Source organism: Colius striatus, chromosome 9, assembly GCF_028858725.1.
Source record: "Colius striatus isolate bColStr4 chromosome 9, bColStr4.1.hap1, whole genome shotgun sequence".
Taxonomy (NCBI): Eukaryota; Metazoa; Chordata; class Aves; order Coliiformes; family Coliidae; genus Colius; species Colius striatus.
In genome coordinates, this window is record NC_084767.1 from 18,454,313 (window position 1) to 18,481,158 (window position 26,846).

A 26,846-nucleotide genomic window follows, 5' to 3' on the forward strand; every position below is an offset into this window, starting at 1 on the left:
GCAGCAGCAGCTTTGTACTCACTGTGGACTGGTATGAGTCACTGCACTGGAATCAGATGAGGAATTGGGCGCAAAAAGGGAATCAGACAAATACTTGTACATCTGTACAGGTTCGTTATCTGAGTGATTATGTTAGTTGATAGGGCTTCCTTTTTATCAGTTTGTTCTGAAGTTACTGCAATAAATCAGTCTTTGTGTAACGCAAACCCATTAATTCAATTTATTTCATTCTGAAGCATGCAATAGAATTTCAAAGGGAAAGTAGGAGATCATTTAGATTAAAAATTTAAGCTTTTGGCTTAGAAAGTCTACAGTGGATTCCAGTTTAAGAAAGAAAAGAAGTGTGCTTTCACTGTCCTAGCAAAGAAGATCTAGCAGGCACAGCTCCATGCTAGTGTGCACTGATGCAGCAAACAGCAGCTACTAAAATACACGGACATATTGAGGACCCTGTTTAGCAGAAGGAAGCCACCAACAGTCTGAGCATTCAAGCGACTCGAGGTTACAGTTTTTTCATTGTTTTGTACTGTGCATTGTCCCAGGAGAGAGCTCCAGAGTCTGCTCCTGTTGCACAGGACTCGGGCCTTTTCTGATGGCTGCCACTGGTTGTGCAATCAAAAGACTCATCCAGATGACTGGCTGTTTATTCCAGAGGCCAGTGGAAGCAAGGACGGCGGGAACCGAGGCTTCCCAATGTCCGAATGCATAGCTGTTTCCTTAGCAGGCCTTTCTGCAAACACGTCCAGTGCTTTACTGTACCACAACACCTTACTGCAGCGCTGCCTGAACGCAGCCTTTTGCCCATCCCCGGGGGCCTTTTTTGGAGCAGCGCTTCCCCTTCTTCACGGCCAGCTGAAGGATGTTCTCCACCGCTGCATCTCAGGCTGGCCATTCTCCCAAACCAACTGTTTTGCTAAGCTGCATTTGGAATTGCAGCTTATACCTTGTGCTCCGTTTCTTTAGCACTGCTTCTAAAAGGGAGTTAGTCCACCTGGACTACATGGTATTAGCAGCTTGTAAAGTAGTAAATGAGGGACCAGAGCCACCACAGAGCCAGCTATGCTTTTGCAACCTTCTCAGTTTGAGTAGTTCAGATGTCCATGAGCGTACTGTGCTGAAGGAGGCCGTAACGTAGAACCAGCATGCTATGTATGAACCGAGTTTGGATGAAAAGGAAATGGAGCAAATACTATCCTACCACTCCCTAACCTGTTCTTGTCACACTAATCCCTTAGATGTAGCACACTAATAGGACTGTTAAGTGCAAATAGCAAGAGATTCATTCCTGCTTCTATTCTGGTTGTTAGGTCATTCATGATTAAATCAATGTAATTTATGTCCTGGAAAATATAAAAACTATCACTTAATATATAAATTGATATCCAACTTGAAGTTCCAGAGCAAGGAAAACAGACTTTCACCACCAATCACTGATTGTTTGAGGTAGACCACATTATTGAATTATCCACAATTTCAGTTTCTAATGTGTTAGGTTATTTACAATCAAATATCAACAAGCATATCTGATTTTTTCTCTATTTTAATTAGAAATGCTTGTAGCTATTAATAAGGTAAGTTTCCATAATTTACTTGACCATAGACTGAAATTTCTGTATATTTTGTGGCAATTTATCATAATTCTTAGTAGGACCCTGCTTACATAGAGTGAAAAATAAATTGTATCACACCTGATGGAAAAAAGAAGGAAAATTATGGTTAGTGGTGAAATCCTAGAACAAATGAAATGCTCAAATGTAAGATTCAGATGCTTATCCATTTCAGCTGTGTCATTCTGGCTCTGCACTTATAGTATTATTCTAATATTGCTACAAAGTCCATTATTCAGAAGATTCTTCCCATGATTTCAGATGGAGATGCTTGAGTATAGTTCTTCTATTTGTTTTTTGAAGTAATCTCTTAGTTCTGGCCTCTTAGCCTTTAATGTTGGCGTCAACAAACCATTTTGTACTGAGAACATATCAGAGTGAATGTAAATGGCTTTGACCTAAAATAAAAGAGGGATATATTTATTGCAAAAATGACAGGCATCACACTCAGTCAGTGTAACTTCTTAATGCCAGCCTTGCTGCAATTACCACCAGGTCCCCAAGACTTCCCTCACTTGCCCATTTTCCAACGTGATACTAAATCCCTCCATCACCTCTCTCTGGTCTCCCATGTCTCTGCTGACCTGCCAGCCAGCCAGTGCAGAAGCGAACTCTCCAAGAAAGTGAGCACATCAACCTCTTTTCCATACAAAACCAAGGCCAAAACGCGGTGAGACAGTTGTCACCATGTGTGATATGGTTACTGCAGTTTCACACAGTTGAAAGACAGCGGGAGAGAGAGAGGAAGGGAGGGTGGGCAGGGAGTCATGCTGCGAAACATCATCTTAACCAAATGGCAAAAGAAAGTAAGCAGTGCTAATTTGGTCTTGCAAAATCGTTGTGAAGCTTTGCAGGCACAAAGAGTGTACATGACCATCATCTTTAAAGAAGAACTGATGGTGGTTTGCAAGCTAATTAAAATGATATACAATCATTCAGTCTAGGCAGACGGGATTTTACAAGGCTGTCCTTGTTAGTGGCAGCGGAGCTGAGCACAGTGGGGAGCCTGGCAGCACAGATGGGAGTGAGCTTTTCTTCCCGGTGCATTTATGGGAGTGCTGGTCTGGGGGAAAGCAGAAAACTGCTGCATGACTGGTTGTAGTCCACTGATTTAAGAGAAAATTCCCCAGCCATCTGTCACTTTCACGATTCCCCAAACCAGACTGGTTTGTATTTTCTTAGACTGGGAGTTACAGGAATATAGACCAAGAACCCATTTTTAAATTGCCACTAGATATGTGATTCATTTTTCCCCTGCAATCCTTGCGGTCCAGTTTCTTTCCCTGGTGTCTGTGCTGTTAATGCTTCCCCCGCTTGCCGCACTGCCTTTTGGAGCCAGCACCCTGAAAGGTGTTGGGCAGAGAAGCCAGCATGGTCAGTGCCAAGCCAGAGGTCCAAGCTCAGGCCTTTGGCACTGCAGACAAGGATGAGAAAGACTGGCTCTCCCATATCCAGGGAATCCGTCCATAGGAACACTAGCCATAATATCCAGCTCAAAGTTCTGATTTAAGATTTCGTATTGCCAACAGAGATGTTAATTGTGAAGCTGTTTAGTTTCGATGTGCAACACATTTCTTCTTAACTTTTAAGAAAGCTGGCAAGGCTTTCCTCTCTGCTTCGTTGTTTAACAATTGCAAACTGCTGACAGAATAGATTACTTGAGGATTAATTTACAAATGATTTTTACTATCATTTCATTTGCATACATAACTGAGAAATGAAAAAGAACTCGTTTCTATTTAATGGTGCTTCTGCTGCTCTTAGATATGGTGGCTCACTCATTAGAATTACCACCCAGAAACAGCCTAAACAAAAGCAAAAAGACTCTTGGTAATTACATGTAACAATTAAGATGTTTATTATTTCAACCATAAATAAGTATTTTGACATTTTAAAATGTGGTCGATTTCTTTTTTTACTGTGTTTTTAATGCTACGTGATCATGGCTGGTTTCAGATTTCTTCTTCTGAAGTGTTTGTAGCTCTGTAGCAGAAATATTTACACAAGCTATCAGAAGAGAATTAGTGCACAGGCTGAAAATAAATAAACCAGCAGCATTTCCTAGGTCAGTTATAAGCATGGTAATTAGTGACCCAGTTTCTCAACAGTGCTTTCAGCGGCTGAAGCATCAGAGTCCTACAGATATTTATCTTGACCCCTGGTTTTCAGATTGGAGATTCTGTCTCCCTGGATTGGAATTTTACCTCTGCAGCCAAAACTTTCAGTAAATTGAATTCAAATTTCAAGCATGAGTGGAAGGCAGAATATGCTTTTCAAAGGAACAAGTACAACTAGCCAGCAACAAAGCTCTCTTTCCACAAGCATGTGTGCAGCTGCAGTGCGGATATGTCGTGCCATAACAAACCCTGAAAAATCCCCACTCAAAACTGACTGTCTGACCACATTGAATAATGTATTAATTGCTTTATCTTACCTGCTCAAAGGAATGGAGTCCACTCTCCTTACCTAACCGTACCATGTCTTCCATTATCGCTTGCTGCAGTTCCTGGGTTAAAAGACATGAATTCCTCATTCAGTCAAGCTTACATGCACTTAACTTCGTTGTTCACCAAGAAAACACGTTTCTTGGTGAGTAAAGTTCAAGTGTCTTACTGATAATTAATACATAATTAGCAAACATTCTAATTAAGAAATGTAGAAACGTTAAACATAGGTGTGGTGATGTTAACTCCTCAGTATAAATGTAAGGTTTTCTTTTCAAATATTTATGAGATAGATGCTTAAATTGGCAATCCTTCAACTGTATGTCAGATTTAGATGTAGAATCTAGGGGAGAGCAGCAGATGTCATCTACCTTGACTTCAGCAAGGCTTTTGACACTGTCTCCCACAACATCCCCATCAGAAATCTCAGGCAGTGTGGCTTGGATGAGTGAATGGTGAGGTGGATCGAGAGCTGGCTGAATGACAGAGCCCAGAGGGTGGTGATCAATGGCACAGAATCGAGTTGGAGGCCTGTGGCCAGTGGAGTTCCACAGGGATCGGTTCTGGGGCCAGTCTTGTTCAACATCTTCATCAACGACCTGGATGAGGGGACAGAGTGTGCCCTCAGCAAGTTCCCTGATGACACCAAACTGGGAGGACTGGCTGATTCCCCAGAGGCTGTGCTGCCATTCAGCGGGATCTCGACCGGCTTGAGAGTTGGGCAGAGAGGAACCTCACGAGGTTCAACAAGGACAAGTGCAGAGTCCTGCATCTGGGAAGGAACAACCCCCTGCACCAGTACAGGCTGGGGGTCAAACTGCTGAAGAGCAGCTCTGCAGAGAGACACCTGGGAGTCCTGATTGAGGAAAGGCTGCGGGAACTGGGGCTGTTTAGTCTGGAGAAGAGGAGATTGAGGGGGGATCTTATTAACATTTATAAATATCTAAAGGGTGGGTGTCAGGAGGTTGGAACATCCCTTTTTTCTATAGTAGATAGCAACAGGACAAGGGGTAATGGGATGAAGCTGGAACACAAAAAGTTCCACTTAAACATAAGAAAAAACTATTTCACTGTTCAGGTGAGGGAGCCCTGGCACAGGCTGCCTAGAGGGGTTGTGGAGTCTCCTTCCTTGGAGGTCTTCAAGACCCACCTGGACATGTTCCTATGTGACCTGATCTAGGTGACCCTGCTTCTGCAGGGGGGTTGGACTGGATGATCTCTAAAGGTCTCTTCCAACCCCTACCATTCTATGATTCTGTGATTATAATCATTTCCCACAGACACCAGCAGGATGACTCAGTGACATTGGTTCTCATTGATGTGATGCAACTCTGTTACTCAGCATTAGAGGGAGTGTGCAAGTAAGGCTGAGATCCTTATTCCAGACATCTAAACAAACGCCACCTTTCCTACTGCTATACTGTTCTGTGTGAGACAGACTCTTGGTGTTCCCCACGCAGGAGCTTGCAGGTGTCTCTATCATGACTCAGCACACATCACTGTATCCAGACCAACCCTGCTTAATTTTCAGTGAATAAATAATTCTTGTCACTCAGATCATTAATCATAGACACCAACTCTTAACTAGATTATGCTAAGGTGAAAAAATGCCAGTACCGCAGACAGATACAAAGACAAACCTTATTTTTACAGAGTTCTGCGTACGTTCCATCAAAGCCTCTTTTCTTTGCCCAGCCTGGCATAACTTCAGAATCGGGCACCACAATTCCCACCAGAAAGGCCTGGACAAAAAGAAAGGAAGGACAAAGACAGCTGCAGGCAATGGCTGAACAACAATTAAGGCCCTACATTGAAGGGAACAAATAAGTTGGTTGAATTTACTATGTGTTTATCACATCTTGTTTAATTATGTCAATAACTTTGCTAACATGTCATAGTGAAGTATCTTTTGGTGTCTGTGCCTTTTCCTCAGATAAAATGGTCCTGAGACTACTCCTGCGCTTGCCAATGTTAACACCTTCAACTTTGTGTTCTGCTTGGACGTTTGTTAACATTACTTACTTTTTTCACAGGTGTAAAGGTGGAGCAGAACATAGCCCGTAACATTTATACACACGCAGTCCATGGGCCTGTGCGTCTCAGGCAAAGTCCAGTGCCAAGGGAAGCCTTGCACTTGTAGCCAATGAATGTAGAGGGATGAATTGCAATGGCTTCAGAATCTGTACATGTTTGTATAAATATGCAAATAAATGGGATAAGATTGGCTAAAATGGGTGGGCAGTGGTCATGAAGCAGTGATGCCTTTGCCTTCATCTGGCTTACCACAGGCAAAAAGGTAAAGGAGAAAGTTAGGGACCCAAAGGGTGACACTGAAGCAAATTTAGAGTCTTGATTTTTGGCCCCAACATCCTTCAAGCTGCTTAGGATCACAGCAGCAGCTCAGCTCTTGCATGAATGCAGCCAGCTCCAGAGCAGGAGGGAGACAGCAGGGCAAAAACATGGCATGATCAATTCATGCCTTCCCCTCGATCCTGCCCAGCTGTTTACAAAGAAAGAAGTAAGATTTTATGAAAACTTAGTTCTTACCTGCAGGCTATCTCCATGGACATAGATCTGGGCAACAGGGTCACTGCGGATATAGATATTCTCAATCTTCTCCGGTGCAATATATTCTCCCTGAGCAAGTTTAAAGATGTGCTTTTTCCGATCAATAATTTTAAGAGTCCCATTCTGTTAGGAGAAAGAAAGGAGAGTTCCCAGAGAAGTTACTTAACCACAGAGACTCGGTACGCAGTCTGCTTTTAACAGAGCCCTCTAAATTGCCAGAAAATTCTTCACTGACATATCAAGGACAAGGTGCAACAGGTACAAGCTGCAACACAAGAGGTTCCAAAGAAACACAAGGAAGAATTTCTTCACTGTGAGGGTGATGGAGCACTGGAATGGGCTGCACAGATGGGTTGCTGAGTCTCCTTCTCTGGGGAAATTAAAAACCCACCTGGATGAGTTCCTGTGTGACCTACTCTAGGTGGTCCTGTTCTGGCAGGGGGGTTGGACTAGCTGATCTTTAGAGGTCCCTTCCAAGCCTTAAGATTCTGTGTGATTCTGCAAAAATATAAACTGAATCCTTTGTAAAGGATGTACTTGAAAATGTGCGTGGGATCATACAGAACTAAGCGTCTGACCAGTACGCACAGGTAACCATTTCCCAATGTCTCCAGTGTGAAGCCAGCCCTCCTGGTCCAGCGCTTCAGCCGTCTTCTCTTCATCTTTCAGATACCCTTTGAAAACATTTGGTCCTTTCACACATATCTGCAAAACAGTCAGTATTGCTGAGAAATTATTTTATTATTCTGCTGTAAATACTAACAAGCTATATAGTATTTCCCTAAATGGAAATATTTTAAAGGCTGATTTAATGACTGTGCTCCATTAAACTAAAATATATTGTTAATTTCCTATGGATTTTTTTCTAACTAATGGAAATATGAAAGTAGGGGCTGCAAAAGTGATTTGCTTGAAGTTGATTTGCATTCAGCTTGCAGATAAAAAAAGCAAAATTATTTCAGTAAGTTTAATTTATGTGCAACAGAGAAATAACAGCAATGTAGAAATCACAGCAGTTCAGCTCTTCTTAGCTGAACTAATTAATTCAGTCTTAGCTGTTAAAATAATCAAGCATGGCATTGGCTGAAAGTACTGCCACAGCCCCTTGTTAATTGATGCTTTGCTGTTCGATTGCTGAATTGACATTTTCCTTTCCTGATTGTAATATGTAATGTACCTCCAACCATGCACCTTACAAAAGTAAAATCATTCTGCAACTACTTGGTACAGTGTTAACTAATGAGAATTTGATAGAAAAATGTGATTTGCTACCTCTCCTTCTCCTTTGGAAGCAAAATAATTCAGCTCTTCCACGTCCTTCAATCTGATTAAGTTACAGGGCAAAGGGGCTCCTACGTGACCTAGAAATCAAAGTTATCGAGTCACACGTCATCTCTCCAATAAAACAACAACTGGCATTTTATTATTAGAAGCTTGCATAGTTGTAGATACGCTGGATGTTCTTGTATGAGCTGTGTCTGTGTGCATGAACATCTTCCTCATTTAAGGTTCTGAACTATTAATTCTAACTACCCAAATCTCCTCCTTGGAAACATATGAACCCTGTTTTCAAGCATGTCAAAAGCCAGACCCAAGTGCACTGAGGATGAGGACAGGCAGCTGGTGGGTGAGCAGCAGTTTGGCCAGTGCTGGCTGGGGCACGGGGCCAGTGGGCTGCAAGCCCCAGGACCTACCAGTATGTGCAAGAGGCTGGGGTTGGTTTAAAGAAAACCAAACAGATGGAACATTTGTTCTAGGAGAAGAACGCGCATGCTCTTTCTCTAGCCATGGAAAATCTGGGTTGGAAAGAAGGAATTGTTTAACTGGCCAGACCCATTAATATCTAGTATCCAGGTTTCCTACTAGTATTCATTTGAATGAGTATGACATCAATTTCAAAACATTTTTATAAATCCTGATGAATTATATTAAGAAGAAATTAAGCAACAGTACTTTCATGTATTAGCTGAATCTTGCTTAGTGCTAATTTTTATCTGATTTCATCAAGATTTTAAAGTTTCGAAAGCCTGAAATACATAAAGCATTGAGCCATGGCAGATCTGTATTCCAAGCCTGAATTTGCTCACTAAGTACATGAATGTATTAATCTTTTCTTTGTTCCAGCGTTTCATTATAACAAACATTGTTTTAAATTCAGCTCCAGCCCTCTAGGGAGGACTCACAGGACTGGGAGCGCAGATGAGAGAATCGAAATAACATCTCAAGGGGTCATTCCAAATCTCACAGGGAAAACATGGCCAACATCTGATCTCTGTGTATTTGTTCTAGATAGTGATACTTTCAAAAACATTACATTTGCTGAAAATTATTCACACATTGATGAATGTTGCATAACTCCCTGCGATGTTACAGTCCAGAATTTTCTAAAGAGATGTTAATTTCTTTTCTTTCTGGATATGGTGGAAGAGAATCATTACCTGACGTCCAGTCACCTGGGGTGGTAAAGGTGCATCCAGCTGTGCATTCTGTTTGGCCATAACCTTCATAAACCTGACAGAGAAACAGATATCTTTAAAACAGCATATATGATTTCACTATTACTGTATACAATTCTAAGAGTTGCCTCTTGTTGCAGAGCCCTGTGCAACCAGCTGTGATGCTCAGCTACACATCTAATCCAGGGACTCTTGCCCTGGCTCTCACTGTGTGCCAAACTCCATTGACTATGAATTACTATGGCTGTGTAGAGCAGAAAATAATGAGAAGCCAGGTGCAGCAATTAGCTTTTGAGTCAAGCTGTATGTCACTCATAGGGGAAAAAAGGTGTTTTTGTGGGACATTCTGAAAATGCACCTTCTAATATTTTTATCACCTATTTTACACTCTTGAATGAGGACTTTGAGATGCCCACAACTTCATAGTCAAAGAAAAACAATGCAGTGAAGGTCTTACGTAGATTGAACAGCCATCTGAAGATTCTCAATTTATATATATAGAATAAACTTCATGTAACAAACTTCCTAACATAAGCACATTTAATTGCACATAATCAAGTGCTGAGAGGAAGGTGGGATAAGTCTATGCTTTTTTTGGGCAGCTGCCTGCAGCAAAAGCAGCTTTTGCCTGCTGCTCCCTTCCCAGGGCTGCTGGTCGCTCCCTCTACAGTCTCCTGGCTGCAGAAGCAGCACCGTGGAGACACCAGGGTACTGCATCTGCCCCAAGCCCTGAAGTTGCCGTTGGATCCATCCTGGTGAAGCTATCCCCAGTGCAGTTCTGAGTTCCTAACCCATGTCCTTTCTTGAACGCAGTGCATTTCCCAGCTAGCAGCAAGTCCTCCGAAGAGCAGCGTGAGCCCACCTGGCAGCCGAGGGCCGCTCGGAGGAAGCCCAGGACGGTCGGCGACGCGGGCGCAGCACCTGTGACTATCATACGAACACACCCACCGAGACTGGCCTGTCAGACAGCAAGAGGAAACAAAAGAAAGCATCATAAATTACTACAGATGGCAAAGCCAGCAGCGGCCACGAGGCTTGCTGATACAGGGCTTTCACAAAATGCTCTCTCTGGAACAGATGCAGCCATGCTATGGAAATATGAACCGGCCCTGAATCTTTCTTTAGGTATAAAATGCCAGCTAAATCTTAAATGCAATAACTGTTCCCCGTGCAGGTTGATACAGTGCCCAAATTAAAAACCATTCAGCCTATGGAGGCAAGAGTCCTATGTCTCTGGCAGGATGAGCTTCTCCAATCTCAACTCCATGCCTGGGCAGGATGCAGGACAGCGAGGAGGCAGCCCTGGGCTTAAGGAATCACTTCTGGCTCTGTGGAATTGCTGGGCAAAAACCAGGCTCTTCCCCCCTCCAGTTTGCTTTACTTATTTGCAGCTCATCTTTTTTAATGAACCAGCTCTCAAGCCATCTAAAATAATGCTGTCCTTTTTTTAAGGCAGATGACCTTCAAATATTTCTGGAGGGTACTACAACAATTCCTGTGTCGTATTTCACTTCTTTCTCTCCCCTTTCATTTCCTTTTTCTTCTTCTAAAAGTGAAAAGAAAACCTAGCATAAAAGAAAACAACTCCTGACCGAGTCTGCCAGTCTGGCCAGGTCCTGAATCAATATGCAGCCCAGCTTGCCCATGGCTGCACTCCCATCAGCATCGTGTGCACTCTGCTGCCTTTGCATGCTGAGGACAACTAATCCACAGACCAAAAGTACAGTCAGTTTCTTTAGTTAAAAATAAAGTGGCATGTCTCCAGAGAAGTGATCCAATTAAAAAATTGAAGTAATCAGAGCCTCCTGGAGTAGTACAGAGCCTGAAAAACCAGGTTTAAAGCCAATTTATTTGTTTATTTATTTATTTTTTAATGAGGAGACGCGTGGCACACAGCAAGGCATTCTGATTTCTTTCCTCTCTTGTTAAACCATGATTTACATAGGCATTTTTCTCTACACCCTTCTTCTTGTTTTCTAGGAAAAGGAGCAGTTTTGAATAAGCCCAATTGAAACCCAACCCTAAATCCAATCACATCTGCAGCGAATTTGCAGAAAACTTTGAAGCAACATATCTTTGATCAGTTAACTCTTTTCCTGCCCACCTTCCTGAATTTCATCCCCATGGGGAGGAGAAAGGAATGGGCTTGATGCAATCCTCTCCTCTCCTTGTCACTGAGTGTGAGCAAGGAGAAATCATTTCCCCATGTCAGGAGCTCCATCCCCATGAGGCAGACCATCCAAATAATAAAGCCCTGCTGTCAGAGGCTGTGATCCTGCTGCTGAGCAACTTCACTTGGCAGAGGACAAATGCCACCATGCTGCACCCACATCCCTCCTTGGTGCCTGCAGGGCTGCAAAAATCCAAGGGCACTACTGTGTAAACAGTTGATTTCTCAGTGCTGCTAAAGGAGAGATGTGGCAAAAGCCATCTTAGTCTGCCTTGTGTTTCTCCCTTCCTCTCCAGAAAACTATCCCTTAGCAGAACTGAAATTTTGGCACCTTATGTATGGTGTTTAAAAAGAAACACATAAATAAAAATAAATGGGGGAAAAATTGATGGAACAACAAGCTGTGCTCCATTTCCTCTTTCTATACACTTCTTCAGTCTGCCATTTGCTAGCGAGTAGCAAGTGCCCACAGCTCATCATCAGGCAATCAGACCAGGAAAACCGGTCACTGCTAAAAGACATGACACTTCTTTGACTTTAGACTAACTTCTTAAATGGCTTACCTGAATTTTGTTAAAGAAGAGTTTATCCCACAAACTGTCGTTTCTGATGATCCCATTTCGAACTTCAGCCTTTTTCCGTCTCGCAGCAAATTCCAGAACCCAGCGCTTGAGGGATGTGTCTGCCTGGCTGAAGATCTGCAGGGCAGCATGGCACCCAGGACAGAGAACACATCAACAGCTCCTCTTACAATTACAGCTTCGCAGTTTCTGCCGGTGTCAGGCAGGGTATAGCCACATTAAGGAAGTTAAATAAGTTTAACTACACCAGACTAGGGCTATTTCTACATGAATTCTGGGATAGGATTCAGTGAAATCATGCAGTCTGAGCAACTGGGGTTGGGCAACTTCAATACTAGAGCAGCTGTCAGTGCTGGCTGTTGAGTGGTGGGGGCTGCACTGACCTAAGCTTAATCAGACGCCAGCATGAACTATGTGTCCACAAACGAGAAGCTCTCAGTGCCAATCTCTCTAATGAGGCATCAGAACCCCTGATTCCACAGTCCTGACCTTGTGAAAAAATTAAATCAGTACCTTGTACTTAAGCTCTTCTTTAGAGGATAAGTCTTCCAAGGAATAAATATACCCAGCTGGTCAAACAGATTTAACATGATGACCAGACACACTTGTCTTAAGTACCTTTGCAGACCATGTCTTAAAAGATTTCTAGACCCAAAACCAAACATCTACATTGCCTAAATCCTCATAGTCTTTTTGCACCTCCTGATTTTTAGCTATCATTGCCAGCAGAAAGAGAGATTCAAGTTCTAAAACCTAGTGCACTCAGCTTTGACTGTTATTTCTGTGATGGAAAAAAGTCTCTCATCTCTGGAAATATCACTAGTAACCTCAGGGAGAGTAAGATAAGGGGCTAATACAGAAGGATTTTCATGTAAACATGCAATAGCAATGTCCACAGTCTGTAAATCACCATAATAGTTATGGATTGGAGCAGCCCTGTCAGTTACAGAAGGTAAGGAAAGTTTGCAGCAAGGCAGAAACAGTATATCTGCTCAGGAAATCTCCATAGCTAAGGGAATTCCTTCACATAAGTACTACAGGGACATAGACTTGACTATTACAAAAAGAGCAAAGTTAAACTCACCTTATCGTACATTCTGTTTAAGAGCCGTGGCACGACGGGGAAGATGGTCGGACGCAACGCCTTCATATCGTCAGACAAGAGACGAATATCTCCTTGGAAGAAGCCAATTCGTCCTCCATGGCAGTACACTACAGACTGATGGGAAGAAAAAGGAACCCATGTAACTGCTTTGCATTTTGCATGGCAGATCCCTCCCAAGTGCAGAAGGGCTTTTCCTGAAGTTCTGCTCTCAGTAAGGCAAAAATGGGGCTTCAGAAGCTCATATAAATGTAACCGTAAGTTTTGCACTAAATAGAAACATACGGATAGTTCTGGGCACTTTTCAGTCCCAGCAATTCAGCAACCACCAAATTTGCCACTGGAAGAACAAGGAGCCAAAGCTTTTGGAAGGGATTTCCCTTCATCCCGTGCATACAGGGACAAAGAAGTCATGAGTTACAGGTCTGAACTTCTCTTCTGAAGCCCAGACCGACTATAGCAGCTCACAGCATGAGGACCTACTGTCAATAAAGACACGCATATTAAGAAACGTAAAATACACTGAGCAGTAGCCAATTTTTAGGTGTTAATACTTTAGTTTTGTTTAAATACAACAATATAGACTACGTTAGCAATACAGTGCCTGATCCTGTATCCCAGAATTAGAAGCCCACTTCATAAAAGGCGCTTTACTTGTAAACTACAGATTCAGAAGTTTTGTGCTTGGCAAGGAAACGGGTGATTGGAATCAGATCAGAATAGAGATGGATGTGTGGCTGCCTGCGATGAGCTTACTGGCAGCTGAAGCAGCAGCTCTGGGAGTCAGTAACCACACAGAGGTTACTGACCAAGTCACTTGGTAAAACTGGCCTTTTATCACCAGAGAGCATTTGCAGACTGTGAGCAGGAGAAGACATTCCCAGCAAGGCATCCACGATGCCAGGAGCTGAGCCCAGCCTTCCCAAGCCCAAAGCAGCGCACTCACTTCTCTGCGTCCTGCACAAGGCAGGTGGAAAACACCAGCTCCCTTTAATGGATTTGTCTCCTCCAAATAACTACAACAGTTTAAAATTCTAAAAGAGCCTTTTTGTGCTACTCCTAAAAAAATCTGTGATACAAGCCAGAGTGCTCTCACTGCTCTGTCAACCAGTTGGAGACTCTCTCCTTCAACTGAGATCACGGGAATTTTATACACGTGATGTGGGTTTAATGAACATCACACTGCAGATTCTGTTTTACACTGAGTAGGCACGTGTTTTGTGTTGTTTATTTGTTTTAAAAATGGGGAAAATATATTCAGTGTGCTTACTAGGAATTACAAAAAACTACTGGAAAGTTTTAGCTTTAAAGAATGTATCTCTATCATGGCTATAAGTTCCAGGAACAAATCATGTTGGCCAAAACTAGGGAAGTTGATGCAGTGCTTACTGCTCAGACTGCTTTTGAAAATGACTTTTTTTTCCCTTTTGAAAAAAATCTTGATATTAATGAGCTTTTTTAGTGGGGAGGATAAACCTGAGCGTCCTTTGGAGACCTGTTCTTTCAATATAGCAACATCCTGTGACGTGAGTTATTTCAAACGTTTCTATTTTTTTCCCCTATTAGATGACTTTTTAATAATTACATTCTTCTTTGCTGGCAAAACAGTTTGCCTGAATAGTGATGGCATACTGATGAACTTGTCTTACAAGGAAGGAAAGGCAGGGCTGGCATTCTCCAAATCTTTCACGGATCTTCACTTCCAATTTGAAAGTTTTTTGATGGGGTAGAATATATTATTTCTGGCAGAGATGTTTGTGAGAAGTGTGAAACATATTTGGGTACTTGTCTGACTCAAAAAGTATTCTTTCAGACCGAAACAGTCCTCCCTGAGACAATAGAGAGCTGCAACTGAATCCAGATCTAGTCTTGACATACTGGATCAGTTTTTAGTTCACAACTTCCCAGGCCAGGAGAACAGATGCTTAATGCACCGACTGCAACACAAATGATCACCTGTCTCCTCAGAAAGGGAGGCAACAGGTCAGCTCTGCAGGCTGGCATGAGCCAGCACTTCTCTTGGCCATTGTTTCCAGGGGACACTGGCCTCCAGTTAATGCCCACCATATGCTGCCCTGCCAGGAGCATCACGCGTGTCACACCATGATCTTAGTTTCCTGTTTTTCAGTGTCTGCAAGTTTTTCTGCAGATCTGGTTAATTTATGAAATGAAAGAATTTTAGCTGATGTAGAAAATGGCATGAAATTCTTTTTACTCCCGTCATACCTGACCCTAGAGTGCTCTGAACAGCTGTCCCCAAATTGTACAGGCAGCAGTTTCTGCTCATTGGTGAAGGGCTGTTTTCCAATCTCTGAACCATCAGTGTGAGCTGGAGAGCTTGGGAAACTCTCCTGGAATCACTCTGGACTCACGGCCGTGTCACTGAGATCAGATGCCGGGCCCTGGTGTTATGCACGTGGCACTTCTGGAGTACAAGTTTTTTTAGTGCTACAAGATATTGCTGGTTATTTAGTATTTTATTCATTTTATATTTTTATTGTCGTGGAAAAAGATTATTTCCACTGACACCAGGACCTTACCTGTACCATTCTCTCAAACATGTGTGCTAAAGGCAAATAGGAAATGTGTACATCCTCACAAGTAGGAGACCACTGACTCTGGAAGAAAACACAAGGAGCCCCACGAGGCCTCATCAGTTCAGGCAGTTTTCTTACCTGTATAACTCTTTCAAACATGTGAGCCAGAGGCAGGAAGGAGATGAGCACATCGTCCTGTCTCGGAAAGATCACTTTCTGCAGGTGAAGGGCATGGGAGACAGAAAGGAAAGAAACACTGACAGGAAGACAACAAGAAAGTCATAAAACAATAAAAAGAAAAATGGCACCAGAGGAGCAAAAGGGGAAAGATTGTCAAGAGAGGAAGGGAGCAGCGTACGAAGTGAAGCGTTAAGCCACAGCGTCAATGAAGCTCAGTTAGCAGGAAGAGTAAAGAGCACGGAGATGTACACAGAGGGCAATGGAGAGGGCTCTCCACGGCGGAAGGCTCATCCCATCCACACTGCTCACGCTGCAAACAGAGGCTCACCCTGACAGAAAACCCAATCTTTACTCTCTGCTGTCTACCACTGGCGCTGTGGCCAAGGATTTGCGCACTCAGCTGTGTGCAGACCTACGAGAGCCTCCTCAGAGGAGAGAGTGGGGCTCTACAGGCATATCATTTTTCATCACTACTAGAGACAAACCTATAGATTTTTTTCTTTTCCTGAATCATTGATTTGAGTCAGAAAATCTTGTAAAAAAATAATGATTTTTTTACAGCTGCAAAAATTAATGTGTTCTGTTAGTGTTTCTCATAATTTAAGTGATTAAGATGTGATTTTAAGGGCATGATCCCACAGACAGGTGCAGTGGGGAAAAAGAAGGCTGGATAAATTATGCAAAAAGTAGAAGTGACCAAGGTCTTCAGATTGCCAAAGTTTTAATTCTGTGTCATGGGCTGGACTAAGCCAAGGCCCTGAGAGCCTTACCTGATCCATGCCCCAAAAGAAAAGCAGCCTTTCTACCTGCATTTCCAAGAGTAAGGTTTGCCATAATATTATGGATTAGAAAATTTCAAAGCATGATTACCCAGTAACTTGCACCAAGGCCAGTGGTTAGTGGAAATTGGGTATAAAAAAATCTATTAGCTCACAGTATTTAGCAGTTTATACCCACTTTGCATCTCCACTGCTGTGACAGAATCAATAGCCTGTGACTTGGGACACGGCAGTGGATGAAGGCACAAGAGTTTCTCCCTCGGTGAATATTTTATTGAAGTTAAATGTGGGCAAGTCAGATTTGGGTATGCCCTTCCAACCATTACCTAGTGAAGTCAAACAAGATTGACCAGGTGGGTGTTTTCAGCATCCTGTTTTGTATTGATTTATGTCTCAGTCTGATTTAAGCCATTAGGGCCTGAAGATCTATTTATACATTATTTCAAATTGGCCTCATCTTCTGCAAGCAGAGAAATGTAAAACTATTAGCCTCACTAGCTATGCTGCTTTCTTTTTCTTCCCACACTGCTTTAAGTGCCTAGATGAGAAATGATTTGGTTTTAAATCAGACTAAAATCATGACATTGAATAGTATTTCACAGTTGTTTAGTTAAATGTAAAAATGAAAACAGCTTCTTGGCATTTGAGAACAACCTTATAATAAAGCTCTAGCTTCAATAAAAAACCGTTTCATGTGTAAAAATCACTGAATCAAGCAAAACTGGCAGCAGAACATGTAAACAGCAAACCTAGAGTACTTCCCAGCTTTAGGTATTTTTATTTTATTAACTGATACTACTTTCAAGTATTTTGCACTTTGCTGAGTTTTATTACTATTGGTCCCAGTCATGTGGACCAGCTATGGGAATTTCCACTCTTGCTAGCAGTACTCTGGTGACCGAAGCTATCGAATTTACAACCACTCACACCAGACTTATGTCTCAATCTGATACCTTTGAAACTAATCAAGGAATCCCATTCCCATCAGTGAAAACTATACCCATTTCTGTGGGCCAGTCCTGGAAGATGCCAAGCTCCTCAGCTCCCTCTAAATTAGTCCTCTTCACAAATAAACACTTCTGCCCTTTGAAGACATATCTATGTGTCAGCTTTCATTTGTGCACCTCGCTGTCCCTGAACTCAGCAACAGCCCCGTGCCACACAGCCCAAGGGCTCACTGCAGCAAGCTGCCATCTTGGCATTTCACAAACTGCCAATTGCTGGAGTCTCAACCCACCAAATACTTAAACACGTGAGTTCAGTGGGATTTCTTACATCACGGGTCCACTTTTCTTTACAACAGTACTCTGGAAATCTCAGAAAACTCCAGTATTAAGTTAACAAGACTACAGTGTTTTCAGCATCAACAGTAACAAGGGGTGTAAGATAACAAACTATCCATCCCACATGCACATGACTACTTTATAGAACTGTCTGCTTACAAAAAAACATAGAATCTCTATATATTTGTTAGGTACAAGCTGCATAAAATCCTTAATATGTTGTGCTAAAGCAATTCTGCTTCCTATATTGTTTCTAAACACAAGTTTACACATTGCGTGAGACACGTTGCACATGTACTTGGCCAGTGCTATGCTTTTTAAAAATACATAAAACAAACCCAGATATACTTTTAATATCAGTGAAATAAACCATTCTTGTAAAAACTGTGTGTGTTCTTATATATCAACACACTATATATGCAGAGAGAATTCAAATAAATGAGGACATTGTGTGGGCACAACGGGATCCAAAGAGTACAAGTGGACCCTGTACTCTTTTGCAAGCACCAGTTGCACCTTGGTTGCCCTCCTAATTCTTCAGAAAGAATTAACTGATTTACAGCAGCCAACATTGCTCCTCAGAAGCATTTTGTGCCCTGCAGAGCCAGGAAGCCAGCGCTGGAAAGGAGATTTAATGCCCTCCAGCACTGTGAACTCAGACTTGCTCCCATTTTCATGGATTTGGCCCCCTGAATAAGAGAAATTTCACCCTTATCCGCAGCAGCACATTTCCAGCCCATGCAGGGGCACAGCTTAATCCACACACTCTGCACATGGCAATATTTTCTAGATCAGGGTATTCACCTCCGTTACTTTCAAAAAGCCTGAAAAATCAGCAACCACGTTCCCGTGAGTCAGCATAGCACCTTTGGGGTTTCCTGAAAGGGAACAGAGAGTGATTTTAAAAGAGGAGCCAGTAGGTAATTGTCAAAAGCTTAACAAAAATCAAATCAGGAAATAAACCATTCATTTCTCTCTCTGAATTGTCAAACGTACATAATTTTGGTAGTCAATTCTGTGCAGTAACATGCACCAAAAGTGATTATTGCAGTACATAAAATTTAATAAATGATACTGTGAACACAAATATTTCTAGCGAAGACTCTGAACATCAGTTTCCACCAGAAATAGCCCAACTGCAATTTATAAGAGGAGCCTCTTGACAAGCATGGCCAGCAGACCCAGCTGGCTGTTTCCAGCCTCTCCAAGCAGGATTTTTTTCATACAGATTTTGATTAAGAATGATCTTGAACACCGACAAACCTAATTGTAAAGGCTGTTAAGCTCTTACTTAGCCAGTGCACTGGGTAACCTGAACAATGCAGAAAACAAGTAATACCTAGTAAAAAGGAGGCTGCAAGACAACTCTGAGACTGCAATTAAGAGAAATCATCGATACTGCCAGCAGCAGAGCAGAGGTGCCCCGAAGACAAGGAGCTGGCAAAGCCTGAACCTGTGACCCCAGTGCCCAGTTTCACCTGCCACCTGTGCAGGCAGCTCTATGCTGTCAGTATTTGCTTTTTCACCCTTTTTCAAATCTTCTAAGAATCCCCCTTCACAGCATAATGCAATTTGTAGGTGTCGTGTCTGTTCGGTCGCCAAAACAGGGTGTCTGTTACACAACAGCTGCGCGGCTGAAGCCCCAAGCACACAAACCAGAGCAGAGGGGCCTGTTCCAAATGCCCTGTCCATTCCACTGGCCTGCAGGACCTTGCATGTCCTCCTATCACAACACTGTCCCATTTCATCATCCTCAAAAGGGTTTATTTCCCAAAAGGTGTAGCTCAGCTTGAATAAAGATTACAGAGCCAGCCTCTCCCTCCACAGTGTTTTTAAGCAGATTGTTTTAATTCAATCACACCACTGCAGTACAGCTCCTGCTACGCCCTGTGGAAGCAGATCGGAGGAGCTTTACCTGCAGGTACCCTGCACGGCCCTGGCACAGCAGGCACACAGATGCCCCCAGGAGATTTGCAATGCTGTTATAGTTAATGGTGGAGGCAACAGCCTTGGAAAATTGTGTATCAGCCAGAATCTCATTCTGCTTTCCTCAGATTAGGAAGGGGTAATGGTGTTTTGTGAATCAGTTTCAGCACAGGAAAACATGCTTAACCCACACAGTTTCAGTGCAGTTTGCAGGCTAGGGTGCTGGCAGTCTTTTGGTGAGGGCACATGCCCACATGGCACAGCTCAGCTCACATCATGCTCCAGGAGCTGCGGTGCAGAGCCCTGTGCCCTGCCAGCTCTACTGCCTTTGCTTCTACTCAGCCTCTCAATTAAATAAAGGCTAAAACAAAAGTAGGAATTATTGCACACATTTATTGTGCTAAAACAGAACAGATGGACATTTTGTATTCTACTGAAAGTCCATATTTAGTGTTCCAAGTGCCTTCGAGTAACTCAGTCCCAAATCCTTGCAGATCAACACAGTGCACAGGAGGCTACTTCGGTCTCACTTACATTTGTCCTCCTCCAAAGCTCAGAGGTGAAGCTAGGACTGAAATCTTTGCCAATCACAACTGCTCCTGTCCTAACTTGCTCTACAGATAGGCTTGTGGGCACCAGCTCAGACAGGTAGGGGTTTTTTTCAAGGTGCTTATTTTTGCAGCTGGGTGCACATGGGAATCCAGACCTCAAGAGAACTCTATGAATCAATGTCCATTGTACATGTATGCCAATGACCCAGAAATCCTCATGTTAGTTTAGCTGTGTCTAGACAAATATGCATACTCAGCCCTTGCAATTCTACAAGCAGCTGTACCCCTCCAGCGTTGCGCAAGGTTCTCCGTGTCCCAGTTTGCAGGCTGGCGGGGAGGACATCATCAGTACTGGTTTGGAAGTTCAAACCTCAGCCCTCTGACAGTACCAGTGGCAGATCTGGTTCCTGCACCTTAACACAGCTCCTCAGATTTCTTTGGAAGATCTCTCTGGAAGATTGATCAGATGCTTTGAGACCTCAGATGTATTTACTTAATCCACCTCCAACTTCTGTGGAGATTCATTATCTCTGCTCAAATCACCCTGACATACCAGGAGGCACATGAACATCCTGTCTCCTTCCCCGGTGCCACGTCCTCAGCAGGTTCAGCATCCTGGATGGGCTGTGGTAGTAATGGAGTCAAAGCAGAGCAACAACATTGCAGCCAGAACAGCCTTTACTGGGAGAAACCCATAACAAGCCAGGCTGCCACAGGGGAGATGCAGCTTTTTGGGTGGGCAGATCCCTCTAAATTTTTATTGTCTTGAGTTCTTCTGTTTTAAGAGTTAAAAAAGTAGCAAAACAAGTAGCCTCTGGCTATGAGCCCTTTCTCAGAATTACCCCTAGATAAAAACGTTGGCAGAGACACTGCTTTTCTTTTTAAAGGAATCAATGCCAGATCTGCAGTACTGCTCTGAAGTTTGAATTTCCTCGTAAAGACACACCTTGAGTGTCCCCTTACGGAAACGGGTGCTCTGTGATCCCGGGGTAGTGAATAGCCCTGGCATGGCTATTTCTAATATGCTGATGCCAGGATGGTTTGACAGTTCCATAAGCAATGGAACAACCCTTTCCAAATAGCTAAATGGGTCCGTCTTTCAAGTCAAAGCTCCAACAGAAAACTCAGTAGTGCAGTCTGTCGCCATTTTGGGATGCAAGTACTTTCCTCCTTCCCATGAGCTCCAGAAGTCAGGGACGTGCAAGGTCGGGTTGTGGGAAACTGCTGGGAAGCAATTTTTATCCAATTGGTTACAAGTGGATCCTTGAGGAAATGACAGCTTGCTTCTCTTGAGTAGCCAGCATGAAAAATCATATCCTGATAGTTTTGGGACATCTGTGTGTTTTTAGCCCATCTCTGGGTGCTGATGATTTCTTGGTAAAACAATAAAAGTTGGTCTTATCTGAGCTCAGCAACCTCAGCCTCTCCCGTCTCCCCAGGGAGACATCTGGACATCTGATCCTGTCAAAGAAAAGCACACATTAATGTCTGCCTCCAGGTTTGTTTTTTTTAGCAGCTAAAAGAGCTTCCAATTCTACAACTTTCAGGTTACAAATTCTAGCTAAGATCTATAGCCATGCAAAAATACTTAGAGCCCTTCAGAACTGAAAAAGCCCTCGAGAAAAAATCCATTGATTTCCAAATGTTATCATTAAAAATATCCTGGTGTGGGCTCCAAAAAGAAAAAAAAGCCAAGCCTTCCACTTCAAAATACAATGTGGAAAACAGATGCAACCCTAGAAAAGCCAGAAAAGTAATATGCCAGGTCCTCCAGCAGCAGAGGATGGGCTGGTGATTCACAAGGCTTTGCTCTGCGAGAGTTTAGTTTGCTCTTGCAGAATTTGAAATCTCTGGTTTGGATGGGAGAAAGCAAAGGAGTTCCCTGGTTGTTCTATTTCTTCAGGTGTGTTCCTAAGAAAAGCACAAAATCAGAAACCGGCCCATGATTGCATTTGCAAATAATAATTGAAAAAAGCAATTAAAACCCTTTCTCTACTCAGAATTTCTTATTTAAAAGTAAAAATGTCAACAAAAATGTTGAAAAAAATTGCTCTGCACTTTAAAATCCACACAAACAAATTGTGCCCGGCTGTATCTGTGGGCATGGATCTCTTGGTTTCCTACCATTGCCATTTGTGCCCAGCCACTTTGCAGTGGCACAGCCAATGCTCACGGCACACACGGCTGTGACATCTGTATCCTGCACTGGGTCCAACCTTTGCCTTTCAGCAAGTCCCACTGCTGAGACAGAGCAGAGTTACAGGCCCCTTTCACACAGTGCCATAGGTCCTCAAGTGCACAGGTCTCCAAACCAAGACACACAAAGGTAAAAACTCTCAAAGCTTGTTAATACATTTTGAGTTGGTACTTGGAGTTGGTAAAGCCGTTGCCTACCTGGATCTGCAGTATAAGTCTTCTCCAGGAGATAAAAGATGAAGATGTCCTCTCTTGCTCAGCCTAATCTGCAGACTTCGCACTCTGCGGGCTGAGCAGCACAAACAGCTCCCCTCTCAGAGGGCAGCTTGGTGTCAAGCAGCATCTTCTGCTTGCCTAAATGAATGGAGGCCAGATTGAGGATGCTTTGGGGTTGGACCAAGCATTAGGCAATCCTGAGGGCAGAGGTGAACCTAGAAGAGCAGCTCCAAGGTCCCTGAAGCATGGTCCTTCCCTGCAGGTAAGTATAAGAGCATCTCCCAAGCAATCACACCTTGTGCTTCTGCACTGTCTGCTTGTATAGCTTTCTGGCAGACGTTACAGAGACTGAGTTCTCAAGAGTAGTAAATTCCCACAAGCTGTGTGAAAACCTGAGTCTGGAGAGTGAAGAAAGTCCTGCACCTGCTAAGAACAGGGAGGAAAATGATGTTGTTCTTCTCCAAGAAAGAGAGGCCAGTGGCATGTGAGTACTGGCAGTGTGGGCTGCCCAAGCTTGTCGCCGAGCCTGCCCCAGCGCGTGGTACCCCAACCCCAGGAAACGGGATACACACAAGCAAGTTGGGGCACACTGTAGAGGGAAGTGCTGAGGACACTGGTGGTGCTGGGGGCATTGGTGTGCTTAACACACAGAGAATGGAAAGCTGTGGGCCTGCATTTCTTTTTTTTTTCCCCCAACACCTGCAGAAGGTAAATACCGACCAAGCAAGCGCATCACAACTGCACTGCAAAATGGGAAGTACAACCATGGGCTGATTTCCAGACGACTGGAAAATTGTACTGTCAAACTGTGTGTGTCACAGAATCCAGGTGAAAAATAAATATATCATTGTTTTTACTTTGCAATCTAAGAAATTTACATATGTTGATAATCTTAAACATTAAAAATGTAGATATATCATTGCTATATTAGTATAACAGCAAGTTTGCACATAGTGAGGTGATATTAATAATTGATTTTATAAACTATTTAACATGTTGAGATTAAATTTCCTCTTCTGTTACCTGTAGTGCCACTAGTAAAACAGACGATTGATAGATCTTCTGGGCGAGGAGGCTAGAAATACAGAAGGGGAATACGAAAATCATATCAATCACACACAGAAGGGTCGATGGCAGACTGTTATCCTTGTATAAACTTAAAGTTCAAATCAGTTGTATTTCAGCTCTGCTATAAAAGGCTTTCATTCCCCTTGGCAAATACAAAAGACCATCATAAAACTCATTTTATTAGGTTTCTTCAGTTGATGCAGACTCTATTCCTCCCTTATGTTTTGCTCCAGCTACATTAAAGGCATGCTTTAGTCTAAGAAGACTTTGAAGGAACATCTGTCTTGTAGTTAGTACTTTCAAGGCACCATCTCTACCTGTAAGCGTGTGGGAACACTTGAGATAATCTCCTGACTTCCAGATACATTCTGGAAATGTGTGGTTATCCAGAACAGGGGACAACTCTCCAAAGCTGTTGATTGCTCCCATTTTCAGTAACATCTAGCACCACTGCATGCATGTGCTATTTTGGGTCACAAATAAATAAATGAGCAGCCTGAAAATCAGAGGCTGCTTTTGACAGTTCTGCATAAGGATGAGCAGCCAGTGAAAACTATCAATGAAACTTTCCAAAAATATCCCAGAGAAATACTGCCAAGCAGTGTTTCTGGGCTACAGAAACCCCACTGGAAAGCCAAGGGTGCAAACACACTCTCCCAGTGCCACCCGGGTAAGGCGGTGGAATTAGCGTGGCTTAACCATGGTGTTTAATTACTGCTCCATTAATGTGTTCAGCAAGGATGAACAATCTCAGCTCAGTGTCCCAAGTGGAGGCTATGTAACAAACACTGCACATCTCCAGTGGATGGTGTCCATAGCCCCTGGGTTCCTCCACTGCCACCCACACAGAAAGGGTCACCATGCACTGTCCCAGAAACGCACAGGCTCTCTGCTGCCCAGAGCAACTCTTCCCTCTCTCATCAGTGAAGTAAATGTAACAGTCAGCTGCAACTGTAAGTGGGAAAAACAGCATGGCAACACTCACCACAGGCACATGTCGGCTCTCACGGCCACAGTCCTGAAAGAGAATAAAGTAACAAAAATGGTTTTTGCTTTAATTCATGTGGTGTCACCCACTTGCTAATAACCTTCAAATCACTAGGGAAGACTGTGAGCTAGAGCAGAAAAAGCTGTGGCTGACACTTAGATTGTCTTTCCTATCCAAAGTTCACTACAATATCATCCTTGGATTTCAAGTAGTGCTTGGGCTGGTTAAGCCAGATTCAAGCTGTTTCATAGAAGTGTAAGGTGTCTCCAACAGCAGCCTCTCTTTCTAGGCTAGTTAGCAGCTGATATCTTATTTGAGCAGGAAGGATTGAAACGTTGGCTCTTCTCAACAAGGAATAACACTTAAGAGGCAACTGCACTGAGTCATGCATCAATATTAACACCCACAAGCTGCATTTTTGTGCTCCCAGATGCTGAATCTGCTATGCAGTTCACAGGTACCTATATCTTTTACAGGCACTACAAAACACAGTAAAAAGACAGGGAGAGGAAACTTACTTCTACCTCCTGCATGGTCTGGATGCGAACTCCACAGTGCCTCCCTCTCTCCATCAGCTCCTTCTCAAATGGGTCCATCAGGATGATGGAGCTCAGACCTGGTGTTTCTTTCCTCTCCACGTGGTCGAGGAGTACTCTGGCTTTTTCAGGTTTGTCACAAATGACTGTGGAAATGTCAGCTGGAAGAGAAGCAGCCAAACGGGTTGTTTAGAGTATACCTTTTTTCCAATGCAAAACTGGTTACTGGCTCATAGCTAACATTGTATCAGTTCTGATATCCACTTCAGAAATCCCAGAATAACACATACATTTCCCTCTGAAAATTACTGCAATTCTAGCTAACCTAAATCAATGCTGAAGCTGTAGCTGACATCTACAGTTATTCTGGGATTCAGTTCAAAATACTAAAATGGCTCATCGTATGGGCTAAAAAAAATCTAGGAGGAAAAATACAAAGCAGCACAGCAGTGGGTGGCCATGGAGTAATTCTCCCAACCAGAGGATCCCCATCCATGGCTGTGCATGACTGGGTGTGCGTGGGAAACGCAGCAGAGGCTGCCCTGACCCAGCGTGGGGTCACATAGCTCCCTGGAAACCTCACTAAGTGACTTCAAGATACTCTATGAGTAAAATCACCTGTCTTTTGGAAAGCAGAAGAAAAGGAACCATTCTGAGCAACAAAACTGATTTCTGAGAAGATTACATCAATTTTGTTTTTACCTGTGTTGATGATGTAACGAATGGCTCCAGGACCTAAGGTATCATAGAGGGGAACCACCACCATGGAGTAGGTGTAGCAAGCCAGCTCAGAAATGATCCACTGCAGGAAGACATCAAAGCATGAAGGTGAGAAGGGGGCCATGGAAGACAGTTTAACACACTTGAGATGAAGCTTCAAGTATAAAGCAGGTTCACAAGCCAAGAACGTTATTAATCAGTACTGAGTTGAACTTAAATTCTCACCTCTGGACGGTTTTGAGCAAAGACCCCAATGAACTGCTTTGTGGATGGCTTGCAGCCCTGCTGAAGAAGCCCTGAACCCAGAGCTTCTGCTCTTTCAGCTACCTGGAATTTGGACAAAAAACAAAAAGCCACATTAGAAAGAGGAAAATAAGCCGTATCAAACTAAGCAAAGACTTGGCTTATATGAGGAAGGTCTCAAGTTACTGTATTTGCTACCTAAAAGCCCAATTTTTAACATTATCATGAGCTACTAGTAGCTGACCTCTGGTTGGCAACATCCCATAGCTTTGAGCACGTCAATGCCCCTGTCAAGAGCAGGCTAATGGCATTAAGCCAGTCACCAGGACATGACGCATGGGCATAACCCTGGGACAGGCATGACTGGGGAAACCCAGAGCCCTGGCACAGCACAGCAGCAGCCTCCCAGTCCAGCACATGCCCGTTGCTGATGGGCACCTCAGCACCCTGGTTCAGCTGGGCAGAGGAGAGCACTGGGGGAGAGGGCCCTGTAGGGTTGGCATTTCCAGCTCACCTCCTTGTAGGACAGCCACTGGTAGGGCTGCTTGGGCTTCCGGAACCCCAGGCAGGGGCCATTTTCTGGAAGACACAAGCAGAGATGACAGAGTTATGGCGATAGTGCCAAGAGTTAATGTGCTGCCCAATATCATGCTGCAGGGATACAGTGGAGCCCTCAAAAAGTGAATCCATTGTTA

The 26,846-nt window shown here is 43.3% G+C and overlaps 1 protein-coding gene across 12 annotated transcripts in view; it reads right to left on the reverse strand.

Moving 5' to 3' along the window:
• Window positions 1-205: 205 nt before the first annotated feature.
• Window positions 206-26,846, reverse strand: part of ACSL6 (acyl-CoA synthetase long chain family member 6) — a 45,008-nt gene continuing 18,367 nt past the window's right edge. For 7 of the 12 annotated variants that reach the window (XM_062002991.1, XM_062002994.1, XM_062002990.1 and 4 more), the window contains 18 exons: window positions 26,666-26,730; window positions 26,134-26,235; window positions 25,891-25,990; window positions 25,171-25,349; window positions 24,650-24,682; window positions 23,620-23,671; window positions 18,512-18,585; window positions 15,469-15,546; window positions 12,911-13,045; window positions 11,809-11,943; window positions 9,938-10,033; window positions 9,058-9,130; window positions 7,892-7,980; window positions 7,208-7,324; window positions 6,599-6,742; window positions 5,692-5,793; window positions 4,042-4,113; window positions 206-2,005 (listed from right to left, as the gene is read on the reverse strand). In XM_062002991.1, the coding sequence (XP_061858975.1) occupies window positions 1,865-2,005; window positions 4,042-4,113; window positions 5,692-5,793; window positions 6,599-6,742; window positions 7,208-7,324; window positions 7,892-7,980; window positions 9,058-9,130; window positions 9,938-10,033; window positions 11,809-11,943; window positions 12,911-13,045; window positions 15,469-15,546; window positions 18,512-18,585; window positions 23,620-23,671; window positions 24,650-24,682; window positions 25,171-25,349; window positions 25,891-25,990; window positions 26,134-26,235; window positions 26,666-26,730 (1,787 nt within the window). In that variant the 3' untranslated portion in view covers window positions 206-1,864. Of the gene's footprint in view, window positions 2,006-4,041; window positions 4,114-5,691; window positions 5,794-6,598; window positions 6,743-7,207; window positions 7,325-7,891; window positions 7,981-9,057; window positions 9,131-9,937; window positions 10,034-11,808; window positions 11,944-12,910; window positions 13,046-15,468; window positions 15,682-18,511; window positions 18,586-23,619; window positions 23,672-24,649; window positions 24,683-25,170; window positions 25,350-25,890; window positions 25,991-26,133; window positions 26,236-26,665; window positions 26,731-26,846 lie in introns of all 12 variants that reach the window. The other 5 variants (XM_062002997.1, XM_062002985.1, XM_062002987.1 and 2 more) reach the window with 4 other exon arrangements.